The 19,094-nt window shown below is 36.7% G+C and overlaps 1 protein-coding gene across 1 annotated transcript; it reads right to left on the minus strand.

The window, feature by feature from the left end:
- Positions 1-2,280: 2,280 nt before the first annotated feature.
- LOC140613433 (olfactory receptor 5G9-like) lies at positions 2,281-3,222 on the minus strand. Its single transcript, XM_072791960.1, has one exon. It carries the CDS (start codon positions 3,220-3,222, stop codon positions 2,281-2,283), a length of 942 nt encoding a protein of 313 aa, XP_072648061.1.
- Between the last annotated feature and the right edge of the window lie 15,872 nt (positions 3,223-19,094).

Genomic DNA, 19,094 nt, shown 5'->3' on the forward strand with positions numbered 1-19,094 from the left:
TTTAATTTAATCTTCATGATAATCTATGATAAGGAAGATATTATCATTACTTCTGTGTATCTCATTATGGACTTGACTGACACATCAGAAGGGTAATGAGCAGAAGAACATCTTGGATCTGCTATCTTACAAACTGCACAGATGCAGGAATGATGTTTGTTTTCTTCACTGTTGTATGCAGCACAAGGCTTGGTGCCTGGCACATAAAAGAAGTTCAATAATTATTTGTTGAATAAATGAATGCATGGTGTTTTCCAATTCTAATTTTTTTGTTATTATATCATGTTGCTTCTCTACCAATGAATGGTCTTGGAGAAATCTTACTCCATCTGGGAAACTCACTGTAAAACAAAGTTCCTGAATTTTAAATGAGTCTATCATAAATACATTTTATAGCAAATCATATTTTGGGCTTTTGCAAAGCATAAAATAGTAAAAAATATTTTCTCCTGAGCCAGTAATCTGATGAGGATAAATTATCTCTAAAGCCCCATAGCTATAAAGCATGCTATGATTGTGGAAGTGGGAATTCACTTATGAATTGTCTATTTTCAGAGACTGCATTGTACAATAATCAATAGAAAATAACCCATAATACTTTGTATGTAGAAAGTACTCAAGAGTTTAGGACATTTATTTATTTATCTAAACCATAGCCATGATTCTCAGTAAAAAGCTTCTTCATTAACTTTGCCAAATTCATTTTTGGCAAATAAGTGGATGTAGGAATTCCTTAGAATTCTGAGGACATTTCTACCATGATTTAGCTATGATGTTACAATGTCACCTAGGAATGCTGATCCATTTTTTCCATGAAACTCTCTGTTATTTATGTCTTCATTATAGGCAGAAGGAGAAGCAGGCTCCATGCACCGGGAGCCCGACGTGGGATTCGATCCCGGGTCTCCAGGATCGCGCCCTGGGCCAAAGGCAGGCGCCAAACCGCTGCGCCACCCAGGGATCCCCTATGTCTTCATTATAGAAGAGATAAAGCTATATTAGAAAGATAAGATAGAAGTGGGTCACTTTGTTGGGTCTCTGAGAGGACATGGAGACCCTGGTGTGGGTTCCCACTCTCCACATGCAGTGATGGTGCTCAGACCTGGAAGGCTGTCCAGCGCTCATCTTGCCCTGGAATCATAATCATAAAATTAAGCTGCATGTATGAATTCCCTTGTGGCAATACTACAAACCTACTAGCCTTACTAGAAACAAGTAGGTCTAGACTGAGAGCCTGTCTTCAACTATGGTATTTCTCTTTAAGTTTTTGGTTGAGTAAAAAACATTATTACCAGAGTTTTAAAGGCACCACCATATACACAACCAAGTCCCAACCTGCAGAAGTTTAGGTAATAATCCTCTCAACATTTTCCAGAAAATTGAATTCTTAGAAAATACAGGCTTAACACCTTCAATCAGAAGCTCTTTCTGTGTTAAATGCACTAGAGATGAGCACAAGTCTCTGTTACTATAAATGATCCCTATGGACCATCCACTTGTCAGAGTGGAACACAGATCCATCTCCAGTCCCTGAGATATACATAGTTCTTTGTGTCAAGGTCATCCCCCCCCAAAAAAACTAGTGTATACAGCCAAGGATTTCATTCCACTCATGAGGTTAAGCATAAAATCCCATGTCTTTTTTTTTATATATAGATTCCTATTGATGGGAGTTAGATGTAAGTGCAAAACACAGAACACTGCATTTTTTTAGATTTATCTATTTATTTTAGAGAGAGAGAATGCAGTGGGGAGAGGCAGGAATAGAGGGAGAGAAAGTCTTTAGTAGACTCTCTGCTTAGCACAGAGCCAGAGGTAGGGCTCAGTCTCATCACCCTGAGTTTCAGGACCTGAGCCGAAACCTAGAGTTAGACACTTAACCAACTGTGCCCCAGGTTCTCCCAGAACACTGCATTTTAGAACTCCAATGTCAAGGGGTCATCAGGGAAAGAAAATATATTAGCATAATTAATCATTGAAACCTAACTGAAATTAAATTTTTAAAAACACTCTTTAAAAAATAATTAAACTGTGAAGTATCTAAGAGAAGCAAAACTAAGTAGTCTGTAGATGTGAACTATAATATTGGTATATTACATAGAATAGATCATATACAGGACTGAGTGGATCCCAATTGATTGACTAAATAAGTGGAGAGGTGAATGGATAAAGGGATACCAATCAGCCCCCAACACTTGCAACTGGCCTGGAATCTTAGGAATCTACACAGATAATCTGTCTTTTTAGATTTCTCCTCCAATTTCCTTTCTACATAAGAATTTATGCCCTACAAAACTTCCTCCTAGTAATAGTCCTATGGATGGCATCTTTGACCTCCTTGTTCCTCAAGCTGTAGATAAGCGGGTTCAACATGGGGATCACTGCTGTGTAAAATACCGACACCACTTTGTTGAGATCCAGTGAGAAACTGGCACTAGGCCGTACATAAATAAAGAAAAGAGTACCGTATAGGATGGAGACAGCGGTCAGGTGAGAAGAGCATGTAGAAAAGGCTTTGCGCCTCCCATCGGCAGAGTGGATCTTCATGATGGCAATGAGGATATAAATGTAGGAGACCACGATAGTCAAACCACTGAAGACTCCCACAGCTCCAGCCACAACAAAAACTACCAACTTAGTAAGCCTGCTGTCAGCACATACAAGGGAAAGCAGGGGGGACATATCACAGAAGAAATGATTAAGAACATTGGGGCCACAAAAAGGAAGACGAAATGCATTCGTTGTATGGGTCATGGTGTTCACAAACCCGATGATGTAGGGACCAACCACCAGCTGGACACAGAGTCTCTGGGACATGGCAACTGAATACAATAATGGGTTGCAGATGGCCACATAGCAGTCATAGGCCATGGACGCCAGGAGAAAACACTCTGCTGCCACAAAGAACCCAAAAAACCACTGTTGCAAAGCACAGCCCAAGAAAGAGATGGCCTTCCTCTTCACAAAGAAGTCGGTGAGCATCTTTGGGCTCACAACAGAGGAGAAGCAGATATCCACAAAGGACAAGTGGCTGAGAAAAAAGTACATGGGCGTGTGAAGGCGGGAATCAACCCGAATCAGAATAATCATACCCAAGTTTCCAGTTAGATTGATGAAGTAAAAACTCAGGAAGAGCAGGAAGAGGAAAACCTGCAATTGTGGGCTGCAATTCAAACCTGTGAAAATGAATTCGGTGACCCTCGTATAGTTTTCAAAGGCCATTGACTGGTTCTGGTTTTCACTAGAAGAACAGAGGAGTCACAACATATTTGATCAACATATCTTCAAAAATGGGACACAGAAAAAAGCATACCAGTAACTGGGAGAGCATCAGGGGGTGAGATGACTTAGTTGCATGCAGTAGACAAGGAAACAAAAGTAATATATGGACCAGTGCAAAAGATCAGATCTGAAGCTATTACATTTTAAGATTCTGCAGAAATCCACCAATATAGAAAGGAGAGGACAAAAATCTAGAAGTGAGAAGCAGCTTCCTCAGGGTCCCATGGCTAACTGATTGCAGAGATGGTTCCAGAACAGATGTCTAATAACTCACTGCAGCGAACTTTGCGTGAGTTCACCACACATGCAGCAGGGTGGAAGTGAAGGAATCTGCAGAAGAAATGAGAAGCCACTTATTTTTAGGACAGGTACCATGCACTTTGTGATTATAACCCAAGGCTAAATGCACCTGGAGCCCATCTTCTCTGACCCTGGAAAAGTCTTCGTTGTGAAACAGGAGTAATCATAGTTAGAGCTACCTTGTAAACTGTTGTGAGGGTACAGAGAGATAATGCATGCAAAGAATTTAGCAGAATCTCATTAGGTACCTTGATGAGTATACAATAATTGTTAATATTTTCACCTTACATGCTCCATTTAATAAGCCTTCAAGCTAAATATCATTATTTCATTTTACATAGGAGGAAAATTGAAGCTCAATCCACGTTCATGATGCTGATGACTGGCAGAGGTGGGCTTTGCACATGTATAAGTCCAAACGGACTGTGTTTTTTCCTTTGTCACACTGCAAAAATTGTGTGCTCACAATTCCAGTCCTCACAAAGAGATACGCAATTCAGTCCACTAGGAGTACAGAATGATGCAAGTTTGGCTGCTTATTCCTGGTGTTAAGGTTACAGCCAATGGCCACTAGTGAGAAGACCTTAGGATAATAGACTCTTGCCCTTGAGTATCACCTTTACGGAAATGTACAGGAAAGAAATCTGGAAAAGAGCCTAAATTATCCCACCTGTATACCCTCCATCTATCCCTTATCACCCTCTCTCACGGTGCCTTTGTGTAGGTCAGCTGATCTCTTTGACCCTGAGCTGCTTCATGTGTTCAGTGTAACTAAAATTCTGTCTCCTGCTCTCTCAGAACTCTCTTCCACTTAGAATGAGAGGAAAATATGTAAGTACTCTGAAAACTCTGAATACTTTACTTTTAAAAAAAATATATTTATTTGTTTGTTTGTTTGTTTGTTTATGAGAGAGAGAGAGAGCAGGGGAGGAGCAGAGAGAGAGAATCTCAAATAGACTTCATTCTGAGCTTGGAGTCTGATGCTGGGTTTGATCCCATGACCCTGAAGCTGAGCTGAAGTCAAGAGTGGGACACACTTAACCAAATGAGCCATCCAGGCACCCCTATACTTTAAAGAAGTTTTATTAGCCCAGGACTAGTGGAGTGCAACAATCATTCTTAGGCTAGATACTTTTCTTCCAATTTTCCAATATGAAATGTATTATTCAAAATTAGCAGGGTCTCCTCTTAGGCCAATAATACAGCTTACATTATATCCTCTGCTTCAGAGGGTTAAAGAAGAAGATGGGATGGTCAGGAAGACAGTCCGCCCATCACACTCAGCTCTTTCTTAGGGCTCTTCAAGAGTCTAGGAACACCTCCAGAGTCCTCATACACTACATATCAGTCTTCCATTTGACAGTTGCCCAAAGCTCTTGGACAAGGCCTTATCAACCTTGGTTTCTAAACCTACCCAAGCCTTCCACGCACATTTTAATTTCTCAGCTTCTCTGCTGTATTTGATTCTTAGAAGAGAATATAGTGCTCCACAAAGATTGAACTACACAGAGCAGGGGAACACAACCAGCTCTCATGTTCAGAGCACTAGTAGAATATCAACCCAACCTATAATAATCTTCTCATAGCAAGGAAGACACCCAGGTGGTACAGATAGGGATGTGAGTTGAATTCATTGTTCTTTTTCCTTTTTGCTGCTACTAAAGCATCTCTGTCCCATTTTATACCAAGGCAAGTATATTTTGATCCAGTTGCAAAATCTAAGCTTATCTCTACATAAATTATCTCTTCTTAGATCTTGCTCAATGATCCAACAAAGATAAGGATCATGCCAGTCCTGGCCTTGAGCCAGACATATAATTTATTTTAATTCTACTTAAAATAATCTGTGTTCTCTTGAGCGTGTTGAAAAGCAGGTAGAAAAAACAGAAAATGATTTAGAAGTTCTCAACTTACATTCTAATAGGCTCTCTCTTCTTTGAAGATGGCATGAAGAACTACCGTAAGAACGAGCCAAGTTTGTCAGCTTTCCTCTCTCCCTTTAACGTGGCCACCTTCTCATGCACAATAGGTCCGAATTTTTAATAGTCATTTGGTTTTACTGTTTCTTTTCTTCCAAGAAGAAAATGTGGAATACTTGATGCAAAACATATCCAGAGGCTTCATCGATTAGATAAAAGTTCCCTAAATTAGTTACATCATCTTTTCTTTGTGGTTGCTATGGAAGATCCTCTGTCCCCAAAGTCTACCATATCTTGGGAATGAACCACTAAGGGAAAGTGCAAAGTTTTGCTTCATATCCTACATAAGTCCAAGGAAATCTGTTTTCTGATCATTTTATATTTGTTTTTTTTTTTGAACCACGGGAATTTTTGTATATATATATATATTTTTTTTTATTGGAGTTCGGTTTGCAAACATATAGCATAACATCCAGTGCCCATCGCATCAAGTGCCCCCCTCAGTGCCTGTCACCCAGTCACCCCATCCCCCTGCCCACTTCCCTTTCCACCACCCCTTGTTCATTTCCCAGAGTTAGGAGTCTCTCAAGTTCTGTCTCCCTCACTGATATTTCCCACTCATTTTCTCTCCTTTCCCCTTTATTCCCTTTCACTAATTTTTATATTCTTCAAATGAATGAGACCATATAATGTTTGTCCTTCTCCAAATATATTTGTTTTTAACTGGAAATAGTCCCTCCTTTCTCTCTGTTTCCAGGCTAAGCCAGGAACCACTATGGCATCCCTAGTAAACTGAAGTAGCATGGAGAGGGTGGGCCACTGGAGGACCTTAGTTCTCCCTGCCTCTCTTTCTATTGCATTCATATCTTGGGAGCGAGAGCAAAGAATCTGAAAAATGAACTTTTCTCAAAGATAGCATGTAGCCAAATAAATTAATCTTCCTAGGACTTCATCCAAAATATACAAAGAATTTAACCAAGGGCTGGAAGCGAATTTCTGAGAACACGGATCATTAAACTTTATAGCAATTATATTTGAACTTTTAGCCTATGGCAAGAGAAATACATTTCTAATTGCCAAGAAAAGAATACAAATAAATAAAACAAAATACTTTAGGGTCCTGTTTCATCTGCAAAACAAACACCATAAGCCTGACAAAACAGAGTCAATATGGGTTCCACCCTGAGTGATGAAAAGTGTAAGCCCTTCAGCAAACAACACAACTTCCCTACTCTAGGAGGTTTTATTGGTTTCATTTTTAATTTCTTAGAACGCTGCTATATTCTTTAAAGCAAATTTCTCCATGAAACCTTACTTTTTGATGATAACTCTCTGTTGACTCCACATATGAAAGACAATTCTGTTTCTTCCCTGAAGACTATTCAGATTTTGCTCATTTATTTATTTATTTTTAGTTTCAAGTTTTTATTTAAATTCTAGTTAGTTCATACACAATGTAATGTTGATTTTTGATATAGAATTTAATGATTCAACACTTAGATACAACACTCATTGCTCATTACAAGTGTCCTCCTTAATGTCCATCACCCATCTAGCCCATCCCCCCACCAACCTCCCCTCCATCAACCCTCAGTGTCTTCTCTGTCATTATGAGCACTGGGTGTTATTCTATATGTTGGCAAATTGAACACCAATAAAAAATAAATTTAAAAAAAGAGTCTGTTTTGTGGTTTGCCTCCCCCCTTTCTTTTTCCCCTATGTTTCATCTGTTTTGTTTCTTAAATTCCACATGTGAGTGAAATAATATGGTATGTGTGTCTCTGATGGACTTGTTTCACTTATCATAATACTCTTTAGCTCCATCCAAGTTCTTGCAAATCATGATGGCTGAGTAATATTCCATCTTCTTTATCCTTCATAAGTAGATGGACATTTGGGCTCTTTTCATAATTTGGCTATGGTTGATAATGAGTTGTCTGCATAATAATCCATTTTTATTGTATGACACTGTGAGTTTATAGGTTCAATATTGCTAATGGTTTTTATATGTGTGTTGTCTTAGGTAAAGTGTCTACAACAAGCAGTTGTCATTAGTCAGGATTTGGGGAATGACTCTGGCCCTGTTTATTGTCTTCCTGATGGTTGGTTCTTTTCTTTGAAGAACTGGCTAATGCTTATTCTGTAAACATAGTTATATTTTCTTTTGGGGGGGCAAATTATACTTTAATTTAAATGGAAATTAATATTTTCATTCTTCCTATGTTGCTTATCACAGTTATTTTAAATCCCTTATGTAAATCTGTCTTGAATCTTCAGAATATATATTTCTAAGATTTCTTTTAAAATTTACTTCCTGAATGGGGTGTCTGGGTGTCTCAGTTAAGCATCTGGCTCTTGATTTTGGCTCAGGTCATGATCCCAGGATTGTGAGATAAGCCAGCATCAGGGTCCATGCTGCATATGGAGCCTGCTTAAGATTCTCTCTCTCTCCCTCTCCTTCTGCTCCCTGCTTCTCTCCTTCCCTAAAAAAAAATAAAAATCAAAAATGGAGAAAAAATCATAATAAACACAAAAAAGGTTCAAAATTTACTTCCTGAAATAAGTCAAAGAAAGACAAATACTGTATGATTTCACTTATATGTGGAATCTAAAGAAATGAAACAAAACAAAAACTCATAGATACAGAGAAGTGCTGGGTGGTTTGGTAGTTGCCAGAGGCAGAGGTTGGAAAGGTGAGCAAAATGAATTATAAGATCAATAAGGCCTGAGGATGTAGGGTACAGCATGGTGACCATTGTCAATAATTCTGTATGTATATTTGAAAGTTGCTTAGAGAATAGTTCTTAAAAGTTCTCATTCCAAAAAAAAAAAAATTGTAATTCTGTGGTGATAGATGCTAACAAAACTTGTGGTAACCATTCTGCAATACACATATATAGCAAATTATTATGTTGTGCACCTAAAACTAGTACAATGTTATATGTCAATTAAATTACTTTCTGAGGTCATAAAAACCTAAATTCCAAATCGTTTATTTTTAGGTATATTGATATAATCACTGTTGATTAAAGTTGAAATTTCAAATTCACAAGGCAAACCCATTTGCCAAAGAAAAAGCAAATAATTAAGTTTATTTTTAATGTATACTCTTAAAAGTTATTGTTTTCTTCACCTAAATAATTAATATTAGGCAAGGAAAAATGAGCAAAGGAAAGAAAGGTAAAAATAAACTATATTAAGCTTCACCACAGAGCATTCACCCTATGCTGCAAAAGATTTGCAAATTTTTAGCTGACAATAAGGAAAAATTAATAAAATACATTTTATGCATTTTTGTTATAATAATATCAGATAAATATTGAAAAATGTTTCTAATTCATGCAATTTTAAGTTGAAACATAACCTCCTCCATAAAGAGCCTTCCTTCTGACATCTGCAGTCTAAAGCAATCTCTCCCTCTAAATTTCAAAACCTATAATGACCCCACAAATGGAATTTATTGGTGCTACTTTTTATTATGGTGGTTTTCTGTCACATTTCTGTCACATGACCCTAAGGAAGAGAGACCACAACCCAGTCAATGCAACAGACATTGCAGTGTCCAGCGTAGCACTGCTAGGGCTGTACCAGCAGTTAAATTCAAAATACATCCCTAGTCTTTGGAAAATAGCTACCTCTCTCAGCCCTTCACCTGCCAAGCACCCTGAACACCCCACCCTCTACTCCATATCCAGACTTCCCTGAAATCTACCCACTGGGAAGATAATGGGAGGACAGCTCAGGGCTGCAGGACCTTTTTAAACCAGCGTTCTCTTTGATGGATCAGTGCCCTTGTCCCACCAGTTATATTTTGAATACCATCCCTGACTGAGGCCCACTCTTTGCAAGATTCTGTAACATGGGGTGAGGTATGCAGAGGGGACCAAAGATTGGTTTTTGAAATAATTCAGCTTACTTTCTTGTGCCCTTATAAATGGCAATACATTAATGACCAAATAAATAAATAAATAAATAAACAAACAACTTGATTTTTTTAAAAAATATCATTGGCTAAGGAATGTCAGGGAACAGAAATCTTGAGTTGAACTGTTACTCCAGTTGACAATACATATAGATATTTTGCACTGAAAAATTATCAGCATAAGGATTTTTTCAAATTTACATTTGAATTTTTTAAAGAATCTGCATTTATATAAAGCATTTCACTACTAAATATATCAAGAAAGATTCCAAAAATGCTAAGTAGGGTATAAAATGCCAGACATCCTGAAAAATAGACTTTCTGTATAAGTGTTAGACGAGATGATGCTTACCAGAACAGAGGACTGAATACAAGTGCTACCATTAAGCTATAGATTTTCTAACAATAAGGTAAAAAAAAAAAAAAAAAAGGACTGTTTAATAAAAGGAGAGCTTGAGAACCAAGCAATCATAATTTGACATCTCTGTCTGCCATTCCCTCCCATGTAGCTTCAGACAAGTCACTCCACTTCCATGACCCTCACTTTTCATTATCTCCTGAATGAGAAGGATTTCTACCACACAGAGTTGCTTTAAAATAAAATTATCTGTACAAAGCCTACAACATTACATTTTACCTAAGAATTTTACATCACGTGTTCTTTTTCTTCTTTCTTCTTTTCTTGTTTTATTTTGAGATAGAGAGAAAGCAGGAGGAAGGGAGAGGCAGAGACTATCTCAACCAGCTCACAAAGCCCTGTGAGGGGCTCCATCTCACAACCCTGAGATCATGATCTGAGCTGAAATCAAGAGTCCAATGCTCAACTGACTGAGCTACTCAGACACCCATATAGCACCTGTTCTTTAAGAGGGTTTCAATAGCTCAGTTGACAACAGCATTTTACAATCACCACTATTATTAATATGTAAGTGTTATCCCATGAAGAGGAAGGGGATTATACTTGGGATATTTTTAAATTCCTGAATAATTAGATTAAAATACAAATATGAAAAGCCACAAAAATTCAAACATAAATGCCAAATATTCTAATCTATACTCAATATTTAAAGATGGGAGTTGTAATAAAAATGAAAAAAAGCCCACACAATTTTATTTATTTTCAAAGTTGCAAAGGACAGACCAGGAAAAGTATTTGTAACTAATGTTATGAAGGCTTTTTATTTATTGTTATGATGATGTAAGGAGTTATAAGAATGTTTGACCACAGAGTAAAATCCCTGAGCTATGTATTCTAAACTGTGTTACTCTTCATAGGAAGTCGTTCTCCCTTTATACCTTACTCCCAAAATTTGAAAGATAAGAATGGGAGAGTAGATCAGAGATGTTAAATTTCTATGTGCGATAAACATTTATATGATGAGATATCCAATATAAAGTATAGTAGCCCCCTTTTATCTGTAGGGGTTGCATGCCAAGACCCCCAGTGGATGCCTGAAACCGTATATGAGTACTGAACCCTCTACAAACCCCATTTTTTCCTACATGTATATACCTAGGATAGAGTTTATTCATAAATTAGGCACAGTAAGAGATTAATGACAATAATAATATAATAAAACAATTATAACAATATATTGTAAAGTTATGTGAATGTGGTCTCTCCCAAAATATCTGACTGTACTGTGCTCATCCTTCTTCTTGAGATAATGTGAGATGATAAAATGTCTACATGATGAGATAAAGGGAGGTGAATGACATAGGCACTGTGACATAGCTTTGGGTCATCATTGATCTTCTGACAATACCTCAGGAGGAGGATCATCTGCTTCCAGACCTTGATTGACTGCAAGTAACTAAAACCTCAGAAAGCAAAACCAAAGATAATGGGGGGACTAGTATACATAGGCCCAAACACACATAATGTGTATTTGATTTCACAGCCCTTCAAAATTAATTTTTAGACTTTTGAAAACTTTTTCCAACCCTCCTACTTTTTTTTTTTGTCTTTGAACTATTTCATTTTTTTTATTTTTATAATTATTATTATTCTTTACATTTGTTTTTATTTAAAATTATAACACCCAGTGCTCATCCCATCAAGTGCCTTCCTCAGTGCTGGTCACCCAATCACCCCATCTCCCCTCCCCTTCCACAACCCTTTGTTTCCCAGAGTTAAGAGTCTCTCATAGTTTGTCTCCCTCTCAAATTTTTCCCACTCAGTTCCCCTCCTTTCCCTTATAATCTCTTTCACACAATATAAGAAATATATATTCCACATATAAGTGAAACCATATAATAGATTGTCCTTCTCCAATTGATTTATTTCACTCAGCATAATACCCTCCAGTTCCATCCACGCTGAAGCACTTACCTTAATTACGTTTTCAATTATTAAAGAAAACGTGAGACAAAATTATTGATTGGTAAGCTGTTGCTGCCATCTAGCGGCTAAGTTTAGAGACACCTTAAGGAGGAATTCTTACAAAGCTATTTCACTAAGGAAACCTGCCTACCTTTTATTTAAACAGCCTATATTCACTGAGACCATGTCAATAGATGACTTTTAAAAATGAGGATGATCATAAAAGATACATCATGACTAATATGAAATTGTGCCTGTCATGGTACTGAAAGCACATACTGTAAAACAAACCTTGACCCTCTTCTTCTAAAATAATACTGAATATTTTAAACTAGGTTTTTATGAATTGAGGATCTAAGGCCATCTTGAGGGAATCTTTATTAACATGGAACTGGAGAGAGACTAATCTCAGCCTTAAAGGTTAATAATGCTTCATTACATTCATTTCAAAATGACCTCAGAAGCATTTAACAAACTTCTATTGAATCACTTCTGAGTCAGATATTGTGCTAGACTCTGATGATAAAGTAGTATTCCCCAGACCATGCGATAAGGAAGCATTATTTCTCTTTTCTAGGCTACTAAAATTTTATAAAATTTGATTAGGGGCAGATGGCATCATATGCCTTCCTAACATTTATAAAGATGATTATATAAAATTTTTATTAGACTAGCAATAATAATAATACTATAAATATCAATCACAATCTTCTGAGAAGTTATCTGTAGTAACTTTCTTAATGTTATAATAATAAAGTGCCCTATATAGGTATTATCTCCATTTCATAGATGAGTATAGTAAGAAATGTTTTTGTTTAAATTTTCTGTATTATTGGATATAGCTTCTTATTTTGAATTTGGTTCTATGTGGTCTCACTTGTGAAATGTGAATATAACTGGGCCATTCCCATATAAATTCTCTCTCTCCTCTCCTTCTTTCTTCCTCTTCCTCTCTTTCTACCTATCATTCATACACATGAATTTAAACATATTTTTAAATGTTTTTTTTTTATTGTCTCTCACATTGGTAGGGGAGAAGAAATGTGTGAAAATGGCATCTCTTTCTCTCTCCAGACATCTTCCTTAAACCTTTCTTTCTCTTTCCTCAAAGTTCCATATCAAATGTGTCCATCTGGAATAGACCAGATGTCTCTCTTCCCTTCTTTGGCAGAAGAACCACTCTCTCAGGATAAATACCATGTCCATCCCACACCTGGTGGGACTGTAAATCATGAGACTCTGCCTCTCCAAAGCCTCAGATGTAGGCACTTGCTCCAGGAGGGGAAGTCGGTCACAGAATCCCAATGCCCTGGACACAGCCACCAGATGGGGGGCGGGGGCAGAAACTGGCCCAAGCATGTAGTGCAAGCACACCTTGGAGATATTGTGGGTTCAGTTCCAGAGCACTGCAATAAAATGAATATTACATTAAGTAAGTCAAATGAATTTTTTGGCTTTCCAGTATATATAAAAGTTATAGTTACATCATACTGTAGTTTATTATGTGCAATAGCATTATATCTAAAAGAAAAATGTACATACCTTAATTAAAAATACACTATTGCTAAAAAATGCTAACCATCATCTGAGCTTTAGGCAAGTTATGATCCTCTGCTGGTGGAAGGTCCTGCCTCCATGTTGATGGCTGCTGACCAGTCAGGGTGGTGCTGAACCTTGGGATGGCTGTGGCAATTTTTTAAAGTAAGACAACAATGAAGTTTGCCACACCCATTGACTCTCCACTTGACCTTATTAATTGGTCTAATTTCAGTATGATGTCTCAGAAAATAAGAGGGGGAGAGGGAGAGAGACAGGGTCACCAGCCAGTTGATGGAGCAGTAAGAACCCACATTCACCGTAAGGTTTGCCATTTTATATGGGTGTGGTTCATGGTGCCCCAATTACAATAGTAACACCAAGCTCACTGACCAGAGATCACTATAATAAATATAATAATTTATATTATTTTATTATTTTATAATAACAAAATATTGCAGGAATGACCAAAACATGAGACACACACACACACACACACACACACAAAGTGAGCAAATGCTGTTGGAAAAATATTGCCGATAGTATTGCTCATCACAGGATGGTAAACCTTCAATTTGTAAAAGATACAAGTATCCATGAAGCACAATAAAGTGAAATGAAATAGAGAAGGTATACTTGTATTTGTTTCTCTCGAAGGGTGTCAAGTGAGGAGAAAGAAAATGAATAGAACTACACACCATCTTAAGTATTTTCTCCTAATTTTATTCTCCTTTAATTCACTGAAGCTTTAAAAGTCAAGCCAATAGTCAACCAAGGTGTGATGTGGGTGTTCTGCTCCCATCCTCTGCTTTCAAAAGAGGGATTTATATCAGTTTGAATTAGGATTGGTGATATAAGAGGGGAGACTCAAAATAACAGTAACTTTAAAAATTATTTCAAGAAATGTATTTTCTCTATTATAAAACAAATCTGGAGGTGGCAAATTTAGGGCTGATAATGGCTGATATACAGCATCTAGAACCTAAATGCTTCTTCGTGGTACAAAATGAGTGTTCAAGGTCCAGCCATTAAATCTGCATTCCAGGTAATAGGAAGGATACAGATGAGAGAAAAGGCACTTCCTGAAATTCTAAGGAAACCTCCTAGAGCACCTTACAAAGTTTCCACTTACCTGTCAGGACTTAGTCACACGTCAACCCTAGCCTACAAAGAAAATTGAAAAATGCAGTCTTTTATTGTGGTTTCAATGTGCCCAGCTAAAGGTGGGACCTCTATCAAAGAAGGGGAGAACAAAAGATAGGATGCTTTTTCAGTAGTTTCTGTGGTAGAGACAAATGGAACCTATTTGGTTTCTTTTCTTCTTAGCTATTCTTTTTCCGAGGTAATCTCATTAGGGTGGGGGTATCAGCATAACAGCTAAGAATGTAAAAATCCCATCCCCACCACTTATTAGCTGAATGATGCTGCCTCCATCCTGACATCTACTCTATCCCATTATGCTATTTGTAGTAACAGTAGTAGCAATTAAAAATGGTCTTGAGAGGAATGTTTACTAGAAAATAGTCTATTTAAAATATTTGATTTATGATTTAGTTTAAGACAGGCTAAAATAATATTTAATATGAAATTTTGTAAAATTACACACCTAGAAACACACAGAGAAAATTTCTGGAAGAATATAAGCCAAAGATTTAATATACTTTATCTGTACAAACAAAATCATATTGCAACAATGTGTTATTCAAGATTTCATTATCTTTAAAATAGACTGTGTACATTTATGTGTATCTGAATTCTATATATACTAGACAAATATACATAAATGGGAAAATGCCTGAAATAAGTGTATTAAAATAGGCACAGTTTTTATATGTGGCTAGTGAAATTACATGATTTTATTCTTTTTTGTGTTCCACCTTCCAAATACTCTACAATAATTAAGTCCCCAAAAAAATGTGTTCTTACCGCTTTCTGTAAGCAACAACAAAAATTATTAAATTTAGTTACCTATTGTATATTATTATTAGTTCAAAGATTTTTATTCAATTTATACATTAAATTATATAATATCCTAAGTAAATTGAAGCATCTTCTCAATTAAAAAAATAATTTTTGCTTCATCATTGAAAAATAGTGGTATAAACCATGGAGAAAGTGGTTTCTTGAGGGCAGAAAGCCTTTCATTATACTCAATGGGAACTCTTGTTAGGTTATAGGTGAGTGTGCTTTCCATCAGCATCATGAGATTTGCCTTCAGCCCCATTATATTTGGCATTTGAATTGCTCGACTGAGGTTCAAGGAGATTGCAGTTACTGACCTACCACCCTGAGTTCAGATGATGGCTCACATCCATCTGGATGAGTTCTAATGGGGCGCCTGGGTGGCTTGGTCAGTTAAGCATCTGCCTTCAGCTCAGGTCAGGATCTCAAGGTCCTGAGCCCTGTGTCATCATCAGGCTCCCTACTCAGAGGAGAGTCTGCTTCTCCCTCCCCCTCTGCCCCTTCCTCCCTTGTTCTCTCTCTTTCTTTCTCTATCAAATAAATAAATAAAATCTTTTTAAAAAATAAAATAAATAAATGAGTTCAATTGGTCCATTCCTTAGATGAGCTACCCATAAAATATCAAGAGCCTTGGCAAAAGTAGAATGTCTCATATTCTGTATGTTGGCAAATTGAACACCAATAAAAAATAAATTTATTATTAAAAATAAATTTAAAAAATATTTAAAAAGTAGAGTGTCTCACAGATGATTCCGGTGGATTCCAGGGAATTTTTAAGCACTTGAAGAAGACCTGATATCACCCATTCCATTCTGAATGTCAGATTCTTCACCAAGAGATATTTTATATGAACAGGTGCTTATAATCAATTCCATATCCTGGGGCACCTGGGTGGCACAGTCAGTTACGCATCTGCCTTTGGCTCAGGTCATGATCCCAAGGTTCTGGGATCGAGCCCCATGTCAGGCTCCCAGCTCACCAGAGAGCCTGCTTCTCCCTCTCCCCATTTGTGCTGATGTGCTCTCTCTTGCTCTCTCTCTCTCTCTCTCTCTCTCTCAAATAAATAAGTGTATTATTATCTAAGTATGTCTTAACTTTGGTTATTAATTGATTGATATATTTGGCAGCTCCCACATTCGGAGCATATATATTGATGATTGTTAAGTCCTCTTGTTGGATAGATCCTTTAAGTATGATATAGTGTCCCTCTTCATCTCTCACTACAGTCTTAGGGATAAATTTTAGTTTATCTGATATAAGGATGGCTACCCCTGCTTTGTTTTGAGGACCATTTGAATGGTAAATGGTTCTCCAACCTTTTATTTTCAGGCTGTAGGTGTCCTTCTGTCTAAAATGAGTCTCTTGTAGACAGCAAATAGATGAACCTTTTTTAAAAATCTGCAATCCCTTTTCTTGACCAGAAATATTTTCTTAAATGGTTTATAAAACTTTCATTATTTGAGTGACACATAAAATGTGGTATAGCTTGTCTGGTGGTGTCTCCCAACATCATGAAGTGAACAAAATCTAAGATTCTACGACCCACATTATTTCTCCATCACAACTCCCCAAGGCTGCAAGAGGCAAGTATTCTGGGAGGGAGATGCAGGGTTGTGATTTGAATCAATTCATGCTGAGTGAAACTCAGAGTGGCCACTGAATGACTTGAATGACTCTCTTGCTCTTACCCTTAAATAGCTCTCCTCCCAGATTGCTTCAGATATGTGCGTGTCCCATCACTCATACCAGAGGGAACATGGGGCTCACAAAACTCCCTGTGGACCCCAGACTGAACCAAAGCTACTACCTGGATCCCAATAACTCAGGTGTAAAAGGTTTGGGGTGTTTTGTTGTAGTTTTTTTTAATGTTGCATAATTTTCCTAGTCCAAAATCACAGATAAAACAGATCAGGTTCGTATTTGTACCCTGTAACATTAAGCTTAGAGATTCTATGAAAAAAAAAAAAAAAAACGCAATGGGAAAGGGGGAAAAAAACCAAGAGAATGCTCACGAACCTTCCTTTGGTGCAGGATCTGTGCTGTAAAGAAAGGCACAGCCTAAAACATTGATAATTTTCCTTTCAGCAAAAAAAAAAAAAAAAAAAAAAGTAAGTCACTTATTTCAACACTGACAACAAAGACACACATCTGAGAGTGTTGATCCCAGCCTTCACCTAATTAACTGCTTCAAAAATAAATAAATAATGTAAATTAAATGGAAGAAATTTCCGAGCTAAAATCTGAATCCTTTTCAAAGCAACCCATTGGCACTAATTCTGTCTGTCTAGTTTCCTAGCCCATGACTCATACCTGCTGTCTGAAATAGTTGCCTCACTGAATCTGTGATTATCCTTAGCCTACATATCACTTCATTGTCTTGGTATTCAGTTCTCTGCACAACTTGCTCACTCTCTCTGATTGCAAACCACCCTATGACCAGTCATTGCAAAGTGATCTGCTTAGAATAACTGCAATATTTAAAGCATGATCCCAAGAATGGATGGCTAGGACACCATCATCCCATCAACACTGCCAAAGAAAATATTTGTTTATCCAGTAAATCCATCATGAAATTTATTAGTCACAGACTTGAGATACATTTATACTCTAGCTCTCCCTGTATTGTTACCAAGGCAGGTTTCACTCTCCTTTTTCCCCCTCTATCTTTCCATAATCTAGAGATAAATTTTATATTTTTAGATCACACTCAGCGATCAGAGCTCAAAAGCCTGCAGATTGTTGCACCAAAAGTGTTGCACCAAAACAACACTTTTCAGAAATCACTTTTCTCTTACCTGAAGTAATTATAATACCTCTTGAATTGTTTAAATGTTTTATGAGGGACAGAAAGGTGTTAAAAAATGTGTAAACTACATCTTATTGTATTTTTCTTTTTTTCTAATTTGGAACAACAATAAAAGGCTAACATGAAAACAGGATATACATTTTCTGCATTTTAGTTTACCTCTGACTTCTCAACACCTCTGATTCTTTAGAATTTTCTTCTTCTCTCATTCACCTGTTTGCATTTTATTTCTAAATTATATAAGTGATACCTACTTATTTTTGTCGAAAGAAACAGAAAAAACTAAATATCAAATATTAAAGTAATAGTTGGAACAACTTCAGAGCTAAATATGTAGAGAGGCATCTCTCTTGCCACTTGTAACTTGGTGGAAAAGTAAGAATATAAGTTTTGTGTTGTCAATATTGTTCACTTTTTACTTGTCTATATTTACTTTTTTCTGCAGTGATTATGACGTGGTATTCTTAGAAGACAAGAATAAAGAAAATAGGCATAAAAGATATTTAAAGGAAATGATACGAGGAGTTTCTTTAGTTAAAAGAATCATCCATAGCTAAGTGACCTGCTCTGTTTCCTATTTTCAATTCTGTGTTTAGGGATGGTGACCATACATGTCATTCCAATAAATTGCACCTGGTCTGGACATATTGGTCCAGCCAGTGCCGTAGTATTAATAGCTAGATGATCCAACACTTATTAGATTTTTATCCTATTCCCAATAATAAAATTGTTTGAAGAAGCATAATTACTCTGACTCAGGACTGGGAATTTTTATCATCTTCACACACGTGATTGAAATGGAGCTTTAAAAAAAAATTGGCAAGGATACCATATTCCAAATTCTGCCCATTGCTTAGCATCTTCAGATGAGGACCAGGTATACCTTTCACATCTAGAAGGTATATATATATATATATATATAATTACTATTATATACTATTATATTATATATTATACATTATTATATATTACTATATAATATAATATAATAATATATAATATAATATAATATGTGTATATATATTTTTTATTCCTGACAGGAAT

This window comes from Canis lupus, chromosome 21 (genome assembly GCF_048164855.1).
Source record: "Canis lupus baileyi chromosome 21, mCanLup2.hap1, whole genome shotgun sequence".
In the NCBI taxonomy this organism is placed as follows: domain Eukaryota; kingdom Metazoa; phylum Chordata; class Mammalia; order Carnivora; family Canidae; genus Canis; species Canis lupus.

What these genes read in the sequence shown, in the direction of transcription:
- LOC140613433 (XM_072791960.1), bottom strand. Translation starts at nt 3,222, where the DNA reads ATGGCCTTTGAAAACTATACGAGGGTCACCGAATTCATTTTCACAGGT.